This window comes from Lepus europaeus, chromosome 16 (genome assembly GCF_033115175.1).
Source record: "Lepus europaeus isolate LE1 chromosome 16, mLepTim1.pri, whole genome shotgun sequence".
In the NCBI taxonomy this organism is placed as follows: Eukaryota; Metazoa; Chordata; class Mammalia; order Lagomorpha; family Leporidae; genus Lepus; species Lepus europaeus.
Window position 1 is genome coordinate 78,662,555 of NC_084842.1, and position 22,960 is coordinate 78,685,514.

At 35.9% G+C, this 22,960-nt stretch overlaps 2 protein-coding genes across 5 annotated transcripts in view; one reads left to right on the forward strand and one right to left on the reverse strand.

Moving 5' to 3' along the window:
* Nucleotides 1-4,045, forward strand: part of LCORL (ligand dependent nuclear receptor corepressor like) — a 228,293-nt gene extending 224,248 nt beyond the window's left edge. For 2 of the 4 annotated variants that reach the window (XM_062213070.1, XM_062213078.1), the window contains one exon: nucleotides 1,781-1,879. In XM_062213070.1, the coding sequence (XP_062069054.1) occupies nucleotides 1,781-1,794 (14 nt within the window). In that variant the 3' untranslated portion in view covers nucleotides 1,795-1,879. Of the gene's footprint in view, nucleotides 1-1,780 lie in introns of all 4 variants that reach the window. The other 2 variants (XM_062213076.1, XM_062213077.1) reach the window with 1 other exon arrangement.
* Nucleotides 4,046-4,123: 78 nt separating this feature from the next.
* The window catches only part of NCAPG (non-SMC condensin I complex subunit G), a 38,865-nt gene continuing 20,028 nt past the window's right edge, over nucleotides 4,124-22,960 (reverse strand). Inside the window, exons 14-21 of the mRNA XM_062213083.1 lie at nucleotides 20,069-20,293; nucleotides 11,390-11,571; nucleotides 10,980-11,154; nucleotides 9,336-9,497; nucleotides 7,709-7,847; nucleotides 7,234-7,320; nucleotides 5,333-5,402; nucleotides 4,124-4,339 (exon numbers count right to left, since the gene is read on the reverse strand). Coding sequence (XP_062069067.1) covers nucleotides 4,216-4,339; nucleotides 5,333-5,402; nucleotides 7,234-7,320; nucleotides 7,709-7,847; nucleotides 9,336-9,497; nucleotides 10,980-11,154; nucleotides 11,390-11,571; nucleotides 20,069-20,293 — 1,164 coding nt within the window. The 3' untranslated portion in view covers nucleotides 4,124-4,215. The remainder of the gene's footprint in view (nucleotides 4,340-5,332; nucleotides 5,403-7,233; nucleotides 7,321-7,708; nucleotides 7,848-9,335; nucleotides 9,498-10,979; nucleotides 11,155-11,389; nucleotides 11,572-20,068; nucleotides 20,294-22,960) is intronic.

Genomic DNA, 22,960 nt, shown 5'->3' on the forward strand with positions numbered 1-22,960 from the left:
GACTGCTTTTCTGGGGAAAACCGGTGAGAATAGCCGTGTTAAAACATGACCTACAGATTTAGCTTACTATAGGGCAAAGTTGCAAAGTATAGGGCTAAAGTTGCAAGGAGCAATCAAAAACTGTTACTGAAGTCTGGATGCTGCCATTTCTCAAATCTACCAAGTCAAGTCATTTAAATAGTAGACAGCTCAGTATTCTCATTACTAGTAACAAAGTTCAAAGAGTTACATCTGAGATAGCATAGGAGTGGTACACTGGAACTAAACTAACCACAGCTAAATGTTAACTAATGTATAGTGATATTGAATAGTTTATATAAACAGTCTGGTGATTACATATATGGTGAACTAACTTTTGGACTCAAGTTTCCGTGATTGTTAAGAAGTAGTGCTCTATCATTATATACTGATTAGCTACTGTGTATTCAGCACTGAGCTTATCGCCAGAGAATTAAGAAAGCTAACACCCCCTTCCTTCAGATCTTGAAGGGATTCTCAAGACTGAGATAAAACAATAGTGGAGGGGCAGGCATTTAATCTAGCAGTTAAGATGCTTCTATACCACATAGGAGTACCTGGTTTCAGTTCCAGACTCTATCTTCAGACTCCAGCTTCCTGACAATATCAGCAGACTCTGGGAGGCAGGGGTAATCATTCAAATATTTGTTTCTGCCACCTATGTGGGAAATTTGTATAGCTTTGACCCCAGCCCAGCCCCAACCTTGGGACATATTTTCAGGAGTTAACCAGTGATGAGAGCACACATATTCTCTCTGCCTCTCAAATTTAAATACAGTGGAGAACAGAGCAGTTGACAGTCAAGAGCAATATACTTTACTAAACATGCTTAGAGATGTTCTGATATTTGAATCAGGCCTTGAAGCATTAACAGGTTTGGTTAACAGAGCAGGAAGCAGGGCACCCTAGGTGGGGAACAACAGTCTGTGCTCATTAAGCTTATGAAAGAAGACAACAATCTGCCCAGAACAGAGAGTATACATTAGAGAATAGTGTTGAAGAGATCTGATCAACTTAATATAAATCCAATCAAGGTAAAAACTTCCAGCGGTGTAAAAATACTTGAAATAAACACATATAATAAGTATCCTATGGATACCACATGGCTTCTTCTGGTAAGCTGGCCACCATGTGACGTAAACAAATTGATGCTTTTCCACCATCAAAACTGGAATATTTTTTTCTACTGATGATTTATCAGAGAGCTAGTAGACAAGCTATAATGGAAAGAACAAGAGCTGCATTCCAATTATGTGACCTCAGGTATATTTATACTTATGTCTTAGAGACTCACTTTTATATATTATCAGTTATTGTAAATATACCAACTTTGCTTGGTTAATTCAAATCAGTCAACACATGTGAATGCCTGGAACATACTATGTAATTCAACAAATGTTAATTCCTTCTTTTCTCAAAGTGGTTCTGACCTGAAGACATCATAAAACAAGTTAAAAGTGTTGAACTCTTCCAGGCTCAATAATGTTGAACTCTTCCAGGCCTAAATAATGTCCTTTCTGAGTATAATTATGTAATCCACATAGGTAAGGTTTTTGTCCAGTGACCTCTCAATTTTCCTTGATTACATGTGGCACTGTTCATTGTATTCAGAAGGAGGCAGAAGAGAAAACTCTCATACTTGAGGGCCAGTAAATGCTTTAATACTTAGAGGTCCAAACAGCAATACTGGATTTTCTAAGGTTGATTAATTTCTTAGAAATTAAAGTAAAACTAAAATACCCTACACTTTTCTTTTTTCCAGCATGCTACAAATGAAAACTGATGAGAAACTGAATTTGTCTGATGGGACTACAGCAAGTTGCCCTTTGAGCCCCATTAAGATGTGCCTTAATCGTCCCATTGAATGGAATCTGAATTTGACAGCAGCATCTCTCACAAGCTGTACAGTTCATAACCAAAATCTCAAAAGTGAAGAGAAATAGATTACAGTTCTTACACTATCCTTATTTTGTACATCAATAATTCTGCTGACAATAAGCATTTATCAGTTGATCTTTAAAATATTTCTAGCCCCGTGATTTGTCTTTATATAGAAAATCATTAGCATTAATCATTTTGATTATTTTTTTACATGTTTTACACCTGATCATTGTGGAATTTTACAGTACAGACTTTGATGTTTCTCTTTTTAATGGTATTTTGTGAATTTTTTATGCCCTAAGTTTAAATACATAAGTGTCTAAGTTTTATTTCTGTGCATAAAGTTTTAATATATAACATTATGTGATTTAGAAAGCTAGTATTGTAAAGATTTGTGATGATGATCTGACCTACGAACAGTTGTGTAACAGGTGGATACCAACTACCTCGAAGCAAATTGGTAAAAGAAAAGGCAAGGTATTTCTTGGAAGTAATTTCACTTTCAAAGTTACATATGTATAGAAAAATAATTGATCATACTTTGTCATTCAAAAGCATGTTTCCATTCATAGGAGAATTTGAGCTGATCAGTTCTCTGTATTTTAAACCTATAGTCTGTGGGCTGTAAGCTATGGCACAATTGCATGTTTACTCTTCTGCAAATCTGTGCCTCATGGTAGACAAAATACTGTTTGGTTTCTGTAAATTACCAGTTTTGAATGAAAAATGGTATGGATTTACATCTGTTGGTTTTATTGTATTTTAGCCATTTCTTTAAAAGTTTATAAAGAGATGTCTTTTAAAAGCAGGGTAATATTTCTTCCTACCTTTCATTGATGTGAAGCATAGCTTCAGCCATGGCTACATGATTGTCTAAAATTTGATCAAAATACTGAAGGTTTGGTGCTTATAATGTATTTTTCCCATGCCAGAAAAAACAAGCTTTGGTATGGTGGTCAATATAAGAATATAGCTCCTTTGCCTTTATGGCCATGTGTTAGTGGGATTTTGTTTATTGTGTTTCTGAAGACTTGTCCTCAGGACACACTTTATATACCATTTCAGTCCTTTCCCTCCTACTCCTTCCCCAATTATTTTTTAAATGACAGGGACTTAACGAAGACTCTTAAAGAATTTGAAGCACAGAAAAAGAGCCAACAGAATGAAGAACAATCATCCATTTTTCATTGATATCTTTAACATATCTACCTTTTCATTTAATAAGCATTCTTGCTTTGTAATTTTGACTTTTATTTCTAAGTCTGTGAAGCACATGTTATTTAACAGCGATTTGATTCTAAAAACCAATGATTTTACTTTAGCTCTATCTTAGAATATCAACTTAAATAAATGGCCTCTGGTAAGTAAACTTTAAAAAGCACAATTATTATTAAAAAAGATCATGTTAAGAAATTTCTATTCTGAATAATAAAAATTATCAGAGGAATAAGAAAAAGGTGTTTTGTTGGGTGTTGCAGAAAGAAGACCAGTTTCATACAGTGTTTCATCAGACAAGTGCCAATTTCAAAAGATAAATTAAATTGATTAATAGTGAAAAACCAGTGCTCATAAATTAGTAAAGACTTCCTGTCAGTTGCTGCCAATAGTATTACTATCCATGGTAAATAAAATATTTTTTGTTGTGCCAAAAACACAGAAAACAGTTTCACAATTAATATATATGTGAAGATCTCACTAATCCAAGAAACATTCTCAAATAAGAACTCCCATATGCAAAATACTTTAGGAAGTGAGATTACCCAATGAGGTAGCATTATCACAAATGTTTTTTATATACAATCACAAAACCGTTAACTGTGGAACTTGCAAGGTTTGTTGTACTGGTCCTCCTCACTGGTGGTAAGTTCATCCTACCAGTTTGTGGTATTTCATTTACCCTTGAAATGTCAGTTATTTAAGATGTTCTGAGACACTCTGATCTGTATTGGGTCTGCTCCATCTGAGTCATGAGCTTCTCAAATGCAAGCTACAAACTAGTTACACTTCCAAATTTCCCGTAATACTGTGGCTTTACTTAACAGTCCGTAAGAATCACCTGGGAACATTTAAAAAGCAGATCTCTGGGACCTCAGGTTCTGATGCAGCTGGTCTCTGTACCACAAATGAATGTCCTTGCGCTTTATTACAAGTGACAGTAATTTGGGGCTGTAAAACGAAGTTATGTGGCATCATACAGTGAGAAGTCTTCAGAAAGACATCAGACTTTTACTGATTTAGACACAAGCATAACTTTATTTATAATTTTCTTCAAAGAACTAAACAGATTTTTAAAGGACTCTACCTTCAATATCTCTCCTAACTTGTATCTTTGTTGAGAAATTGTGCAAGGTTAAGTTTACTTTTTTCTAGTGCTGCTGTTTTGGCTCGTCTTGGTAATCTCATCTTCATTTCTGATTCTGGTTCTGGAACTTCATGATCACTAAACAGATGTTGAAAATACACCAATTTAGGTACAAGCTTTAAAACTAGTTTATAAATAAAACATTTTTTGTTTCTGATGACATTCTAATACTATGTGATTGATAGATCCCATTAACTAAACTTACAGCTAAAAATCTTAAAACAATAATCAAAAAAGAGTGACTGGCTATCCAAAAAAAATCAGTCACAGAAAGCCCAACCTAATTTTGTGATATACTATATGGAACCTAGTATTATATCGGAGGATGAGGGGGATAAAAAATATATTCTCCAAACTTCTTTAATCAATCTTGTAATTAAACAAGAACCATACACCTTCCCCAAAGTTTTTCTTAGGAATTGAGATGTGGGAAAATATTTATTTTGATTCAGGCAATAAATTCCTAAAATTCTATAAACAAGTTTGTCAAAGAAACTAAATTTAATCAAGACATAATAAATATATGTAGTGAAAATATACATAAAATAATTTTACCAATCAATAGACAGATAAATGCAAGATAATTAAAAAAAGTTCCAGCAGTGGCATAACTGACAAAAAACAAATAAGCATCTGTCATACCACCAGTATATCCAAATTATGGGCAGAATTCTATCATTGTAAATGTAGAGAACCCAAATGTTATCTAAATCAAGACTGCTAATTCAAGCTCAATCAGGAATCAAATTGCGAGAATATATTAAAGATGATTACCTATTACTAAAGGCAAAAAGACATAAGCCATCAAAATTCAAATACTATTGATGATGAAATTCTCAACTATATGTGGTACTCTACAAAGTTTTTGGAAACAAAGGAAGAGATAATTTCCTTGCACCAAAATAAATTTTTGAAGTCCATGCATAATTTTTTCATAATAAACATTGTCTAAGAACTTTCTGAAGATCCCTCATATGACCAAGGCATGGCTATTTTTACTTTTCACTATATTGTTATATATTGAGTTTCTCTCATTCACAGAAAAATGACTTTTTTACATGCAAAGCTTACCTTTCACATTCAGCCTCACCAGTCTGACGTCTCCTGTTCATCCTTGCTGAAGCTGTCACTTTTTTCCGTCCTTAAAGACAATATAATTCACTATCAATTTATTATCAATTACATATTAGTTTTACTCTAGTTTCCAGGTTATATAAATCCTTTATTTTATCATTTCAATTTTCTTTTTATTTCCTACTGGTTCTCTGCTACCTTGATACCAATTAGGATCACCAGAGAGAAAGGAACCCAAGTAAAAGTAAAATTTACATTACTTTCTTTTATAAACACAATAATGGGCAAGGGAAATATGGAAGTTACAAGTTACAAGGAGTCATATTTTAGGTCAATGTATCTGGGTACAGGAGCATCTGAAAAAACATGTTTAATATCACTGCTGTAACAAAAGGTACACAGACTGTGAAAATTAAGATTATAAAGGTTGGTGAGAAACAAACAGGTTCTAAAAATAACTTTCATCACTAAGGTAGTGACTTATATTTGTACATACACAATTCAATTATGGGTGTTCTAGAATATATTTCAATATGAAAATTAGATACTTTATGTACCAAGGGTTGTAAAACTTTTACATGATGGAAATTTAAAAGGTTAAGATGACAGCATGGCCTGTGATATTCCTCATTTATGATAAAAAATAAGCATGTATACATGAAGTTTAGACTATTCAAAAAAGGATGAAATTCTCATGGTGTACTATTTAAAACAATCTCCTGAAATTGTTCAGTATGACAATTTGAAATATATATATATATATATACACACCCTTATTCATGTTACACTTTTGCTTTTTCTGCACATTACTTATTTTTACTAATGCATTTATTCCCAAGAAAACATCCAACAATATGGGACTACTGTAGAACAATATCTAGTAATTGATATCTAAATAGTTGGTTACAAAAAAAAATGTGGCCACATTCCATTTTAGAAAAAAATTACATCTATATAGAAAAAGGCCTTTAAAGCTATTTTTCAAAGATTAAATTCATGATTGGCATTATTAGTTTTCTTTTTTTAAAAATATTAGTGTTCTTTATGACAGTTTTCTTGGATGTACTTTTTGATTCCTCTGTAATAAGCATGCATTGCTTTTGTAAAATAAAATAATAAAATAAAAGCCCTCCCAAGAGTCAATACTTCCTTTATTCCAACAAATCCCCTATTGTTGGATATGCATCAGGATATAAATTATCACATAAATATGAAATACAATGGGGGGAAAACAACAGAAAAAGCCCAGGGCCAGCGCCGTGGCTCACTTGGTAAATCCTCCACCTGTGGCGCCGGAATCCCATATGGGTGCCGGGTTCTAGTCCCGGTTGCTCTTCTTCCAGTCCAGCTCTCTGCTGTGGCCTGGGAGGGCAGTGGAGGATGGCCCAAGTGCTTGGGCCCCAGGCTGCATGGGAGACCAGAAGGAAGCACCTGGCTCTTGGCTTTGGATCGGCGCAGCGCCGGCCGTAGCAGCCATTTGGGGAGTAAACCAACACAATGAAGACCTTTCTCTCTGTCTGTCTCTCTCACTGTCTATAACTCTGTCAAATAAAAAAAAAACAAAAAACCTTACCTTTAAAAAAGAAAGCCCAAAAATGCTACATGGATTAAACAAAAAAAAATGCTTAGCCATCATAAAATAACATAATAACTGGTAATATAAAATCATTATTTAACCAAATCTAGTCCTTAAGCAAAAGCATTTGGAATACTGATTTCATAATCTTTAGACACTAGGCAAAAACTAATACCAACTTAAAGAATTAAAAAGGCTACCAAAGACACTGAAAAAACTTTATCCCTAAGGAAACAAGGATAAACTTAGAGAGTAAGGATTTTGCATTAGGAGACAAAATTGAAGACAGTTTTACTGCAAAGCTAGTCAATCAGTACACTACCTCTATTAGTCTTTTGCTGAGTAGAGCTTGACATCCAGGTTGGTTTTACATCCCTGCGAGGAGTCATGTATACTTCTTTATTATTTTCTATTAAAGAAAACAATATAACAATCTAAATAAAATATATCTTCATGAAATATTTCAAATGGTCTTTTCAAGTCAATATTTCATAGACATGACACTTAGCAAGCTATTGAGAGGTTATAAATCACTGTTCCAAAAAATGTGAGTACTGGAAACAATCAGAACTCCTGAAAATATGGTTATATGATGAGAAATGTATGCTTTCATACTTGAAATGTATACTTATTCAACTTAAAAAGTAGAATAAACACTATCAGAATGAATAATGCTCTATTCCAAGGTAATTAAGTAGAAAAAAGTTTTCATTCATTTATTACATCCAACCAAATACATTAGAAGGAAAAAAAATAAGATGAAAAGGTTAGAATGTTATAAATATTCTGGTCATTACCATCTTCATTTTGAAAACCAGTTGTGGTTATACTGGCTTCCTGCACTGCCACAGTTTGGTCATCAAATTCTTTATTTTCTTTTTCTAATTGAACCTTGATTTTCTCCAAAGCTTTTAGACATGTCCTGTCTTTTACTTCCTACAAAAAGAGAACATTAATATATTTGAAATACACATATTCTAATCTTCCTCCAAAAAAGTTATATACCAATATTACAACATTTGAGGGGTTAGCATTTAGCCTAGCAGTAAAAGGCTAGTTAAGACATTTATATCCCATATGGGAGTACATGAATTTGATACTCACCTCCAATTCCTCACCCCAGCTTCCTGCTAGCGCAAACACTGGGAGGCAGAAGTAGTGGCTCAAGTAATTGGGTTCCTGGGATCTACATGGGAGATCTGGATTGAGTTCCTATCTCCTGGCTTTACAGGTCTGTTATACTCATCTGGGGAGTGAACCAGCAGATGGTAGTCCACTCTGTTTCTCAAATAATTTTTAAAATAATAATAAGGGCTGGTGCTGTGGCATAGCGAGTAAAGCTGCCACCTGCAGTGCCAGCATCCCACATGGGCACCAGTTCAAGTTCCACTATTTCACTTCAAACCCAGCTCTCTGCTATGGCCTGGAAAAACAGCAGAAGGGGCCCAACTCCTTGGGCCCCTGCACCTGAGTGGGAGACCCAGAGGAAGCTCCTGGTTCCTGGCTTTGGATTGGCACAGCTCTGGTAAATGTGGCCATCTGGGGAGCGAACCAGTGGATGGAAGACCTCTCTCTCTCTCTCTCTCTCTCTCTGCCTCTGCCTCTCTCTAACTCTTTCAAATAAAATAAATCTTAAAAAATAAAAGCTTACATAAAAAAAAGCATTCTAAAAATTACATAAAACATTGAAAGAACTGCTGTGTATTCCACTTCCCATGTTGGATCTTTCCCTTTTTGATTCTATCAGTTAGTATTAACAGACACTAGTCTTGTTTGTGTGATCCCTTTGACTCTTAGACCTATCAGAGCCATCAATTGTGAACTGAAATTGATCACATGGACTAGTGAGATGGCATTGGTACATGCCACCTTGATGGGATTGTATTGGAATTCCCTGGCATATTTCTAACTCCATCATTTGGGGCAAGTCTGATTGAGCATGTCCCAACTTGTACATCTCCTCCCTCTCTTTTTCCACTCTTAAATTTAACAGGGATCACTTTTCAGTTAAAATTTAAACACCTAAGAATAATCGTGTGTTAATTACAGAGTTCAACCACTAGTACTAGAACAACAACAACAACAAATACTAAAAAGGATAAAGTATTACATTGTACATCTAGAGTCAGGACAAGAGCTGATCAGGTCACTGTTTCTTATAGTGTCCATTTCACTTCAACAGGTTTCCCCTTTGGTGCTCAGTTGTTGCCGATCAGGGAAAACAAATGATATTTGTCTCTTTGGGACTGGTTAATTCACTCAGCATGATGTTTTCCAGATTCCTCCATCTTGTTGCATATTATGACTGCTTCAAATGAGCAGTCATAATATGCTAACACATATAAATTAATATATCCCTGTAAATTCTATTGCATAAATATCAACATATACTAATTAATTAAGAGTAATTTGAAAATATCTTACCTCCAGAATCTCATCCAAGAGAACCAGAAGATCTTTTGCAATATTGCTACTTAGTTCTAAAGAATTCAAGGCTTTTGTATAGATGCGAACCTCTGGTGAGCATGGACTTGTTAAGATCTCATTGCAAATTTTTATAGCCAAATTGTCATGTACTGTAAAGGCCTAGAAAATTAAGGGAAAATTCTATGCAAGTTCAAAATGAATACAATACAGCTAGCAAACATTTCCAATCATTTTACTATAATCCCAAATGCAAAATGTCTAAAACCAAATTTAAAATCTACCTTTTGCCCCAAAATAAGTTCTCCTCCTAACTTTCTGTGGTAAATGCTGTACTACAGCATTCCAGATCCACCCCTTTTAGGACTAAAGCACTCATTCCGGGTATTGCACCTTTTAGAGGATGAAAGTTCCCAGTTATAAGAGTGATACAAGCAAGTGACAGTGGACACTGCCTAAGGTCAAACCTCCTCCCTCAATGATCAGTCTATATCCAATGATTAGCTACAGCATAGGTACAGTGGCCCAACTTTTCTCAATTCCGGGCAACTCAAAGGCAGATCCAAGTTCTGAACTTCTAAAGTTACCAGCCAGGGCCTATTTGCCTGGTAGTTAAACTTGGTCCTATGCCCCAAAGTACATGCCTTTCCTCCAACGTTTATCATGAGAGTACTCTCAAATTATACTAACAGCTCTTCTGGTCCTCTGTAACCAGTACAACTTTTATGATTCTTCTATACAGTTACTCACTGCAAATGAGGCCAACTCAAAATTTCCTACACTTTGGCCCCTTAGCAATCTATAATTTACTCCCAAAATTATGTCGTCTTTAGGATCCTTAGCCAGAATGATTTTGCCAGTTTCTCAACAAAAGTGACATAACAATTCTACATTTATCACCTTTACTAAAATATCTTTCCTTTCTATACTGCTCCCCAAATCCAACAAGGCCTAAATGAACTTTATTCAAAAAATTTTGTAACTATCAGTGCTATACTCATCATCCCTATGAATTTGCCCTACTGTAAAAGTCCTAAAAGTACTTACTGACTCTGTCACTGACCCCTTACTACATTTTGCCTAATATCCTTTCTAATCTTATCTTTCCAATAACATTGTGATTTGAGCAAAGTACATAGTCACTAAATAAGAGAGAACAGCAAAACTTTCAGTTTAATCATTTATATCAGAAATCATGCCATTGAAGGATTTAAAAACCAAATTTAATCTGTGGTTCAGTTTGCAGCTGATTTGTCATCTTTGAATTAAAAACCAAAATAAGCTTGAGATGAGTTCCAGTCTTTGATAAGCAGCAGCATAACAAGTAAGCCAAAATTTGAAGACTCAATGAGTCCTGGGATAACAAAAGTCATCCATCAGTGATTTTCAGGCAATATTAAGTGGCAAAGGGATAAATGGGGCTAATGAATTTTTTGTAATTTCAGGAGCAAAAATGTTAGCATCAGCTTTTCCGTTTGATGTCTCCACATTTCCTGAAACATAATTTTCTTTTTCATACTAAACATGAATCTCAAAATCAAAACACAACACTCCACTATTTTGAAGAGAAGGAATATTTTGCCAAAATAGTGGTCTACATATTGTCATCATCCTAACCATTCCCAGGCTAACATATTCATCCACCTGATAATCTTGGGAATACTTGGCTTGAGGGTTTAATCCACTTGGTCTTGTCAAATCTACAAGTAATTCAGCAACATTTGTGATATCTATTTCAGCTAAAGGAGAAGAAGCAGGAGCATTGGCCAGTGTTTGCAGAGTTGGAAGAAAAGCTTCTTCAAAGCATTCCTGATTCGTCCTATTGAAAAAAAATTAGAAAATGTTAGCAGACAGAAGTGTAAAATTCACCCCATAAAGTACATTTTCATCCAGGAAGGAGCCAAATAATTCAGGCAGATAAGACATATATAAACTCTTCACATTTCATAATTTATCCACTGAAGACAGACTATCAAAAACAAAATGACATTACAGACATAACTCATTAGGGGCCAGAATATGACCTCAAATCAGGTTTTAGTATTACTGAATACCTGCTTGCATATGCAAACATGGGGAAGAACACGCCTAGGCAATGTCGAAGTCGAACATCCTCTTCAGTCACAGGATTGTACCATAACAAAATAAGACGAGAAAGAATCCTACTGCTGACCAAAAGTCCAGAGAACATCAGCTTGGCTAGTCCTTCTACAGCTCCTGTCCTGAGCTCAGACACCTAATAAAAATGACATTCATTTTAAGACATTATTTTTATTTCCTTTTTAAGCCTCACAATGTAGCCTGTCCTATATATTTATGTGAACTATCCAAAATCAAGAGGTGATTTTATGTGTTAAAGGTACACAAGAAGATTTTATTTTTTTATAGCTAGACTAATGCTTTTAAACAACTGTAAACAATGCAAGACAAATTGTTAGTCTGGCCATGGAAACTTCAATTTCCTTAAAACTCTTTAGTAGAACCAAAAGGACTTTTTTAAATGAAAGGAAACAAAAAATCATAACAATATGCATTTTTTTATTATATTTAACTTTTAGTTTTCAAAAGATTCAATATAAATACAGTTCTTAGATACAATTCTGAGAATATAATGATATTCCCTTCCTTCTCCCTTCCCTCCTTCTCCCTTTCCTCTTCACTTCTGAGATAACATATCTTTAATTTACTTTACAATCAAGGACTTGATGCTCCAATAAAGAATCAACAAGTAAAAAGACCTTCATTTAGCAGAAGTGTAGGCAAGGGCTTTAAACAATAATCAAGTGGAAAAATAAAATGCGTGGCATTTCTAAGACAGAATATCCTCAGCAATGATCCCACCACCAGAGGAAGGCCACATGTAAACAAAAGCTGCAGGTTTGAGTGGTAATGTGTTTGAATAACAGGTATAATGTGAACACACAGTATAGATATGGAAAAAGGCATTCCTAAAAAAGAATCAAAACAAACCTAGAGAAGAAAAAGGGAAAGAAGATACAGCAGTGTTCAAATGGAGGTATTGGTATAGTGTGGTGATTAAGAATACTAACTATTGGGACGGAATTTGATTCAAGTCTTTGACACATCCTAGCTGCAAATTATTCTATGCATGTTGTTTAACTTTTCTGTGCCTCATCTTTTTTAATACACAAAAAGTAGATAATAAAAGTACTTAACACTTAAGACAGTTACAAAGATGAAAAAAGGATACATGTGAAGATCTTAGATGTGCCATTTACAAAGTAAATGCTCAATAAAATTACTGTGATTGATGCTCAGTGGTCAGATTAGAAACCATGAAGTTAGGTCAAGAAGTTCAAATTCAGTAATGTGTGATTTGGAGTCATTTAAAATTGAAAATGTAGGGTGGCTGGAGCTGTGGCATAGCAGGTAAAGATGCAGCCTGTAGTGCCAGCATCTCATGTGAGTGCTGATTTGAGTTCCAGTTATTCCACTTCCAATCCAGCTTTCTGCTATGGCCTGGGAAAGCAGTAGATGACCTAAGTCCTTAGGCCCCTGCACCCACATGGAAAACCTGGCAGAAGCTCCTGGCTCCTAGCTTTGGATTGGCACAGCTCTGGACATACAGCCATCTGGAGAGTGAACCAGTGCATGGAAGACTTCTCTCCCTCTCTGTAACTCTGCCTTTCAAATAAGTGAAAGAAAGAAAAGAAAAGAAAGAAAGGAAGGAAGGAAAGAAGGGAGGGAGGGAAGAGAAAGAAAGGAAGAAAAGAGAGGGAGAGAGAGAGGGGGAGGAAGGGAAGAGAAAGGAAGAAAGAAGGGAGAACGGGAAAGGGAGGGAGGGAGGAAGAAAAGAAGTAAAGGAAGAAGGGGAGGGGAGGGAAGAAAAGAAAGAAAGATAAAGAAAAAGAGGGAAGGAAGGAAGGAAGAAAGGAAATGTAAGGAGACAAGATTTAGGTGGAACTTGAGAAAAATCAATTGTCTTGAGGAATTATAAAAATGAAAGTCTAAATTAGGAAGACAAGTAAAAAACAATGAAATGAGCAAAGTTCAGAAAGAAAAAAGATATGGGTCAAAAACATTAAGTATTAGGACATAGGCATTAGCTTTCCACATTCTCATCCTGTGTTCACAATCGTGAGGGCTGAGACATTGTTTTATTTAGTATTATATAAGCAAGATTACAATGTGACTGGTAGATGAATGACACCAGACATTTCTTGAGTGAATTAAAGAATCATACTACTGACTAAATACTCCTACAACCCCCATTTTACAAATGAGTACACAGGCCAAGAAAATAAATGCATTATTGAAGGCTCACACTGAGGGCTACCAGAACACAAGCCTACCAATTTAAATTTCACACTATGACACAGGATTATTTTCTTGCTAGCAATTGTAACCCATTTGAAGTTGGATGGCAAGAATTGGGATAGGATTATATGACTTAAAAGTTGGCTTCTTATGGCCCAGAGGAAAGTCAAGGAAATTTAGGTTTTTAAGTAGATAAGAGACAAAGTCTAAACTAGAAAATTCAGCTTATGTGAGAGATTTAATGTACCAGTGCTATCAAACCAAAATAAAACAATATCATTCACTTATTGTCAAACAATCTAATGTTCAATAGTTCACCCATTTTTGCAATATTAGTAAGACTATGACCATGGACAATTCCCAACAAGAAATTAGTGTATCATTTGGGTAATGGCTCAAAATTTAAAGTTTCATCTGATATTAAAATAGCCACGAAGTTCTCAATCGGTTACTATTTGCATGGAATATATTTTCCATACTTTGACATTCAACATTTGTGTCTTTGGCTCTAAAGAGTCTAGCATGGACTCAATACAGTTGGATTTTATGCTTTTGTCCACCCTTTCTACCAATATAGCTGGGTCTTGCCTTTTGATTGGAGAGTTTAGTATATTTATACTTAAAGAAATCACTGAAATGAAAGGACTTACTTTTGCCAATTTGCAGTAAAAATTTTTCAAATTAAAACAAGACACAGAAGACATTACATAAGCAATACACTCTTTTTTCTTTTTAATTATTATTTTTGACAGGCAGAGTGGACAGTGAGAGAGAGACAGAGACAGAGAGAAAGGTCTTCCTTTGCTGCTGGTTCACCCTCCAATGGCTGCTGCGGCCGGTGCACTGCGCCGGCGCACCACACTGATCCGAAGGCAGGAGTCAGGTGCTTATCCTGGTCTCCCATGGGGTGCAGGGCCCAAGCACTTGGGCCATCCTCCACTGCACTCCCTGGCCACAGCAGAGAGCTGGCCTGGAAGAGGGGCAACCGGGACAGAATCCAGTGCCCCAACCGTGACTAGAACCTGGTGTGCCGGCGCCGCAAGGCAGAGGATTAGCCTGTTGAGCCACGGCGCCGGCTGCAATACACTCTTACATATCAATGAATGAAAAACCTGTAAGAGAAGTTACAAAATAGAGATGAACTGAAATGAAAACACAACAAAAACTTATGGGATGCAGTGAAAAATGTTCAGAGGAAAATTTGTAGCAATAAATGTCTACATAAAAAGAAATCTCTCAATGATGCTACACTTTGGAAGATGAAAAACAAAAGAGCAGTGGTACACTTCAAGGAAGTAAGGAAGAAGAAAATAATAAAGATTAGTTCTGAGGTAAACAAAATACAGAAAAATAATATAAAATTCAACACTTTCCTAATTTTAAAAAAACACTTAAGGGCATTTATGAAAAACCACAAGTTATATCCTACTCAGTGGTAAAAGACCATCAACAAGGCAAGAATGTCTACTTTACTACCATTCAACTCTGTACTAGATGTTCTAGTCATAGCCATTAGACACGAAATAAAAGGCATCCAAATTGGAAAGGAATATTATGTCTATTTACATATGACATGATGCTATAGAGAGAAAATCCCAAAGGATCCTCACCAAAATTGAATAAATAAATAAATAAACAAACAAAGACACCAGGGTCAGCATTATGGCACAGCAGATTAAACTGCCACCTGCAACATCAGCATACCATATAAGCACTGTTTCAAGTCCCTGCTACTCCACTTGCAACCCAGAGCCCTGCTGAAGCACCTGAAGAAAAGCAGAAGACAGTCTAAGTACCTAAGAGACCTGAATAGAGTTCCAGACTCCTGGCTTCAGCCTAGCCCACGCCTTGCCGTTGCAGCCATTTGGAGAGTAACCAGAGGATGGAAGGTCTTGCTCCTTGCTCTCACTCTGACTCTCCCTCTCTCTCTGTAACTGTCTTATCAAATAAATAAATCTTAAAACAAAACCTACTAGGACTAACAAATGAATTCAGTAGTTTCAGGGCAAAAATAAAATCAATACACTCACAGTTGAGTTTCTATACCCTAGCCATGAACAATCCCCAAAGGAAATTAAGAAAAAAAATACATTTACAACAGTATCGAAAAGAAATAAAATACTTAGGAATAAATTTAACCAAGAAAGTAAAAGGTGTGTTAATTGCTACACTGAAAGTACAAAATATTACCAAAAGAAATTAAAGATAACCTAAATAAATGGAAAGACTTCCCATGTTCATGGATTGGAAGATTTAACATTGTTCAAAAGGCAATACTACATATTTGATGCAATCCTTATCAAAACGTTAATAGGATTTTTGAAGAAACAGAAAAGTCAATCCTCAAATTCACACAGAACTACAGGGAACCTGAATACCCAAAACAAGATTGAAAATGAGGAACCAAATTGGAGAACTCATATTTCCCAACTTTGTCACTTACTAAGTTACAACTACTTAAAACTGTACAACTGACGTAAGGATAGATACATAGCAATGAAATAGAACTGGAGAATCCAGAAATACACATTAATATCTACGGCCTAATGATTCTCAACAAGAGTGCTAAAATGATCTCTTCCACTAATGGTACAGGGACAACCAAATGTCACAGGGAAAACAATGAAGGTGGACTCCAACTCACTCTATATCAAATATTACTGCAAAATGCATCAACAGGCCAAATATAAATGCTAAAACCATAAAACGCCTAGAAGAAATACAGAAATTAACATCCTTGTGACTTGGTGATGGAGTCTTAGGTATGACACCAAAAACAGGTAACAAAAGGAAAAACAGATCAATTAGGCTTCTTCAAAATTAAGAACTTTTATACATCTAAGGACATTATCAAGAAAGTAAAAATATGAAATATGAGGTAGAAGAAAATATTTATAAAGTATGTCCAATAAGGATCTACTGACTATATAAAGAACTCCATAAACACCCATCCTATTTTAATAAAAGGAATTGAATAGACATTCCTCCAAATAAAAAATACAAATAGGAAAATGATAGAGACACTCAATATCATTTTATTATGAGGAAAATGCAAATCAACAGCTTACTGAGATACTTCTTCACATTTACTACGATGTCTATAATTTTTAATAAATAGAGAATCAATGTTGCAAAAGCTGTACAGGAATTAGAAACCTTGTACACTGAAGGTAGAATTGTAATATAGCTTGGCTGCTGTGGAAAAAGTTCGACAGTTTCGCAAAAACTTTAAATCCCTTAACATTTCTTTTAAACAGCCAGGTGCCATGTAATTAGGTGCACATACATTTATAATAGTTACATCTTCCTGTTGAATTGACCCTTTAATCATTATATAGTGCACTTGTCTCTTCTAACAGTTTTTGTGTTAAAAATCTATTTTGCCTGATATTATGATGGCTACATCAGCTCTTTTTTTGGTTTCTATAAGCATGGAATATCTTTTCCATCCTTTCACTTTCAGCCTGTGTGCATCTTTGTTGGTGAGACGTGTTTCTTATAGGCAGCAAATTGATGGGTTTTGTTTTTAATCCATTCAGCCAGTATGTGTCTTTTAACTGAGGAGTTGAGATCATTTATATTCAAGGTGAATATTGGTAAGTTGTGACTTTGCCCTGCCATTTTTCCAAAAATATTCTTCATTTTTACTTTGAGTTTCCTTTAGTCTTTTACTGACATTTTCTTTCTTTACCTTCTTTCATAGTAATGACCGTGTTTCTGTGTGCAACATATCCGTAAGCATCTTTAGAGTGCTGGACAGGTAGTTGACAAATTCTTTCAATTTCTGTTTGTTATGGAAAGTCTTTATTTCACCTTCATTCACAAATGAGAGCTTTGCAGGATATAATATTCTGGCATGGAATTTTTTTCTCTTAGTACTTGGGCTATATCACGCCATTCCCTCCTAGCCTATAGGGTTTCTGATGAGAAGTCTGCTATGAGTCTAATTGGAAATCCTCTTAAAGCAGTCTAGCGTTTCTCTCATGCACATTTTAGAATCTACTCTTTATGTTTTACTGTGGTGCATTTGATGACAATGTGTCTTGGCAAGGATCTTTTCTAGTCATGTCTACTGGGAGTTCTGTGGGCTTCCTGTACTTGGATGTCCCTTTCTCTCTCCAAACCAGAGATGTTTTCTGCTATTTCACCAAAAAGGCCTTCTAATCCTTTCTCTCTCCATGCCTTCAGGAAATCCTAGAACCCATATGTTGGGTTTTTTAATAGTAGATTCCCAACAGTGTTTTTTAGTTTTCTAATTTCTTCTTTGGTTTAACTATATACGTTCCTTTTTTTTTTTTTTTTTTTTGAAAGTCAGAGTTACACAGAAGAAAAGGAGAAGCAGAGAGAGAGAGAGAGAGAGAGAGGTCTTCCATCCACTGGTTCACTCCCCAGTTGGCTGCAACGGCCACAGCTGTGCCAATCGGAAGCCAGGAGCTTCTTCCGGGTCTCCCACGCAGGTGCAGGGGCCCAAGGACCTGGGCCATCTCCTACTGCTCTACCAGGCCACAGCAGAGAGCTGAACTGGAAGTGGAGCAGCTGGGACTTCAATCGGTGCCCACAAAGAATGCCGGTCCTGCAGGCAGCGGCTTTACCTGCTATGCCACAATGCTGGCCCCTATGCTTTGTCTTCTAAGTCTGATATTCTTTCTTCTGCTTCACCAATTCTGTTGTTAAGGCTTTCCACTGCATTTTTTATTTGTTCTGTTGAATTCTTCATTTCATTTTGATTTCCCTTTAAGATCTCAATTTCATGGGAGAAATTTTCTTTCATGTCCTGCTCGGATTTCAGTAGTTCATGCATTTGCCTTTGATTACTTCTATGTAATCTTATGATCCATTTTTTTAACTCCATTTCCTGCATTTCTTCTGTCTCGTCGTCTTCACAATTTAGTACTGAAGTGTCGTGATATTTTGGGGATGTCATGTTATCTTCCTTATTCTTGTTTCTTGGATTGGTGTGTTTGTTTTTCAGCATTTGTGGAAATATCTGTTGATTTCCTTTTTTGTTGTTGTTGTTGTTGTTGTAGCTTTTATCATTTTACTGTGACTCTGTAGATAAGTGGAATGTCTGGGTTCAGTGAATTTCTAGAGGCTTGTAGTGGGTGTGGCCAGAGAGCTTGGTTCAATTCTCCAAGGTTAAGGGTGTGCCTGAAGTGACACAACCAAGTTTGGCATGGTAAATCTCTCTCTTTTTCTTTTGAATCAGAAGGGAGGTTTATTCTGCTCAGCTGAGCTCTTCTCCTCAATGGAGACCAGTGCCCAAGCACTAGCACCAGTGGGTATAATATTCGTCGCTCTGTCCCAAGAACCACACAAAGGATCTGTGCAGTCCTTATTGTAAGCTCAGATTCCCAAGCAAAGTCTCTCATCAGGTATCCAGGAACCCACATGCTTATGGAGTCTCCCACTGACACTGCTCAAAGTCCAAGCCACACCATGAGTCCTCCCACACACCCTCAGTTTTTTTTGCACAGTCCCAGTACAGAAGCCTCATGCAGTCACAAGCTCCTAGCCCCGTTAGTTCTCCCCACCAGTCAGGAGTCTGCACTCATCTGGTTGCTGGGTGCAGACACGAGATGGCACAGTTGTTACCTATGCACAAAATGGCACCCACTCTATCAGCTTGTTACAGCACACCATTGTAAAGTGATCGGGAGAGAGAAACATGTTCCGTCCTGTACTTTTTTTTTTCTCCTCTAGTTTGGCTGGTACACTTTCCCCAGTGGGGCTCCAAGTGGGGTTTACACTAGTCTCTTCCTGCAGCTTTTTGGCAGTGACATGGGCTGCTGCAGTCTGGTCTCACCTCACTTTCTAGCGCTGGTGCGTAGGCTCTCAGCTGCTGGAGTCCTGAGCCCATGGTCGCCCATTCCCTCCACAAAAGTTCACCGTGTCCCTCTAATTTAGGTAGAGTTTCCTCTGCCATTTTCTCCCTAACTCTTCCTTGAGACTAGACTCTCTCCACTTTTTTTAAATTATCTTCTCCTGGACTAGAGCAGTAAGCTCCCTCCTTACTCCACCATCTTGGAACTGCCCAATAATACCTTTTTCAAATTTTTTAAACACTTAAATGTTTATATTTGCTATAAAAATATACTTCAAGATCTTAAAGATCAGTTATACCTCCTTTTGAACCTTCTACCTACCCAATGTAAAAATTATTCTAAACTACTTCTTAAATCTCAAGAAAAAACAGTCTCTCAATCATAAATACAAGGTAAAAGATGAAAAATTGTTAACAATCTCCTGTAATTGTCAATTAATTTTGCATATGCTTCAATTTGCATATCCATTTTGACAAAAATTAGTAGCAGTGATAGCTGGGATTTAATTAAGATATTCAAAAAGCAAACTAAATTTTTGTCCAAATTTAAACTTGGACAAAAATGAAATAGAGCATAAACAAATACATGCTGAAAATGACACTTCATAATCATAGGACTGGGATTATTTCTTACCTCACTATCTAAGAAATCAGAAAGGAGTTTCAGAACATTCTTCACTGTAGCAGTCTCTTCAACTTCTTCTGACTCTTGCTCAGCATCACTGTTTATTTCTACACCTTCACATTGAAGATCCTTAATTTTTTTGGTTTTAAATGGTTCAATCCCAAAAGTCATCAGTTGGTCAAAAATTGCCTTTAAAGCACTTATTTTTATGGTGACATCATCAATTTGCAATACCTACATTGAAACATTCCATCAAAAAAGTAAAATCAGTAAACTGGTTTAATTCTGCTTCTTGTGAATAGTTAATATATCTTATTTTTTCTTAGTCAAATTTCAAAAACAGAGTCCACAGAAAGCATCATTTTACAGAAATAAAATTCATTTTTAGAAAGGTATATTTTATTTATTTGCACCATAACATTTAGAGCTATATTCTTTAAGAAACAGTTAATCTTTGCAGTCAAAAGAAATGTCTGGAACTACAGTCAGATTGAATTATATTATTTGCTCCTTTTATTTAAAAAAGAATGAATAATACCTTCAATTAAGGTTTTACCACTCTGATCCAGAAAAACTGTTTAATTATTTTCAAACTAGCTAGTCAATCAAGAGAAAAACATTACATTCCAACCAACGAAAGCTTTTGTTAGAACATCAGTACTCTTCCAGATTACCAAGGTTTATTCAAGATAGATTTTTCTCTTACTAATTCAGTAAACTCAGATTTCATTCATTGAATTTTCAACTGGACTCCTTCATCAAAGGAGAGAACCATAAATCCCAGCAGTTCATGAGTCTAGTGTGAGTTAAACATGCACACCAAATGTCATAGCCATTAAAAAAAAGACCTCAATATTTCTATCATGCAATATTTACTATGTTCTTCAATGCAATTAATTTTGGTTATTGATAACTTAGCTATATTACCTGGCCTGCAGAATGAATAACCTATACATTGGCCAAATTAGTGCATTGAAGAAAATGGTTCAAATTCTCAAGATTTTGAAGGAAATTTCAAGAACATATATAATACTTGTTTTCTGAAGGCAAACCCTGCAAATCTGCTGAAGCCAAATGATTATATTTTCCATCACTATTCTATACAAATTCTAAACAAGCCACTATCTCAGCAGCACTTACTCCTTGTTCTTCTGTCCTTTACGAAGCAGCCACATTCTCAATAATTGGAGTCTTATTTAAGAAAGTAGTTTAAAATGCTCCCCGCATTTTCTAAGTGCATATATATCCCTTATTTCAATTTTTATTATTAAAACTGAATAAAAATGACTAATTAGAACCTTAAAAACCTAAAAAGGACTATTTACCCTCCAACAAAAACCACAGCTCTTTCCCGCCTATCTACATCTTCCAATTATAGACTTGAAAATACTCTTATAAAACATTAAATCTATTCAGTGCTTAACTTTTAAGATTTATTTATTAATTTATTTGAAAGGTGGAGTGTCCAAGACAGGAGTAGCAGAGAGAGATTTTCCATCCATCGGTTCACTCCCCAAAGAAATGCAACAGCCAAGGTGGAGCCAGACTGAAGCCAGGAGACAAGAACTTCATCCGGGTCTTTCACATCTTGCACTGCTTTCTCAGGTGCATTAGCAGCAAACTACATCAGAAGCAAAGTAGCCAGCCAGAATTCTGAAATGGGAATCGGTCATTCCAAGCAGCAGTTTCACCCATGGTGCCACAATACTGGCCCCTCAGTGATTAACTACTCCTTTTGATCATGGATCCTGCTTAAGGAATCTAAATAAAAGCTCAAAAAAAATTTCACTGCAGAATAATATAAAAAGATAAGCAAATGCAAATTTTTCACACACAGAAAGTTTTCAAACATTAATAACCCCTGAAAAAAATTTAGAGACAAAAGTTCTTTAAACAAATTTTTTTTTAACTTTTAATTCTATGGCACTATTGCTATTGACTGACTGTATCTGGGGAAAAAAATAATTGTGAAGTGTTCTTAATCAGGAACATCACTTATCTGTCACATCAACTTGATTCTGACAATTCCTGATCATTGCACAAAATTAGAGAAAGAAACAGTATCAAGGTCTCTCATCAAGTAGGGTAGGAGGTTACATTAAATAATGTTTGAGGGCATTTTTTAAATGTTAATTTATTTTCATGTACTTGAAAGGCATAGCAGCAGAGAGACAGATTATCTTCCATTCACAGATTCATTCTCTATATGCCTGTAACTACCAGGACTGGACCAGAACAAAACCAGGAGCCAGGAACTCTATCTGGCTCCCATTTGGGTGGCAGGGACCCAAGCACTTGGGCCATCACCTGCTGCCTCCAGGATGCATTAGCAAGAAGTTGGATAAGTGAAGGTGCCAGGATTTGAACCAGCACTTCAATACAGGATGCAGGCATCCCAAACAGCAGCTTAATGGATTGTACCACAACACTCACTCCAAGGGCATTCTTTAATGTTAAATGATTTTGTATGAAATCACCAAGGCATTTATTATTGGTGTTATGAAAGCAAAAATTAAAAAGATCACAAGTCTTAAAGGTCAAGTGAACTTAAATATGCCTTGAGAAGTTCTACACTATTTCCTTTTGCCACTGCACTAGAAAGTTTATATAATTGTCTGATTCCAATCTCTTCTATCAAAGTTCCAACTTGAATGTAACAATTCAAAAATTTTCAGCAGTATTCATAATAGTATAAGTGCATCTTAATGAATGTTTTACCTCATATTTAGAGCCAAAAAGAACTTTTTTAAGATTCATTTATTTATTTGGAAGTCAGTTATAAAGAGAAGAGTCAGAAAGAGTTCTTCCATCTGCTAGTTCACTCCTCAGATGGCAGCAACAGCCAAGGCTGATCCAGGCCAGGCCAAAGCCAGGAGCCAGGAGCTTCACCTGGGTCTCCGA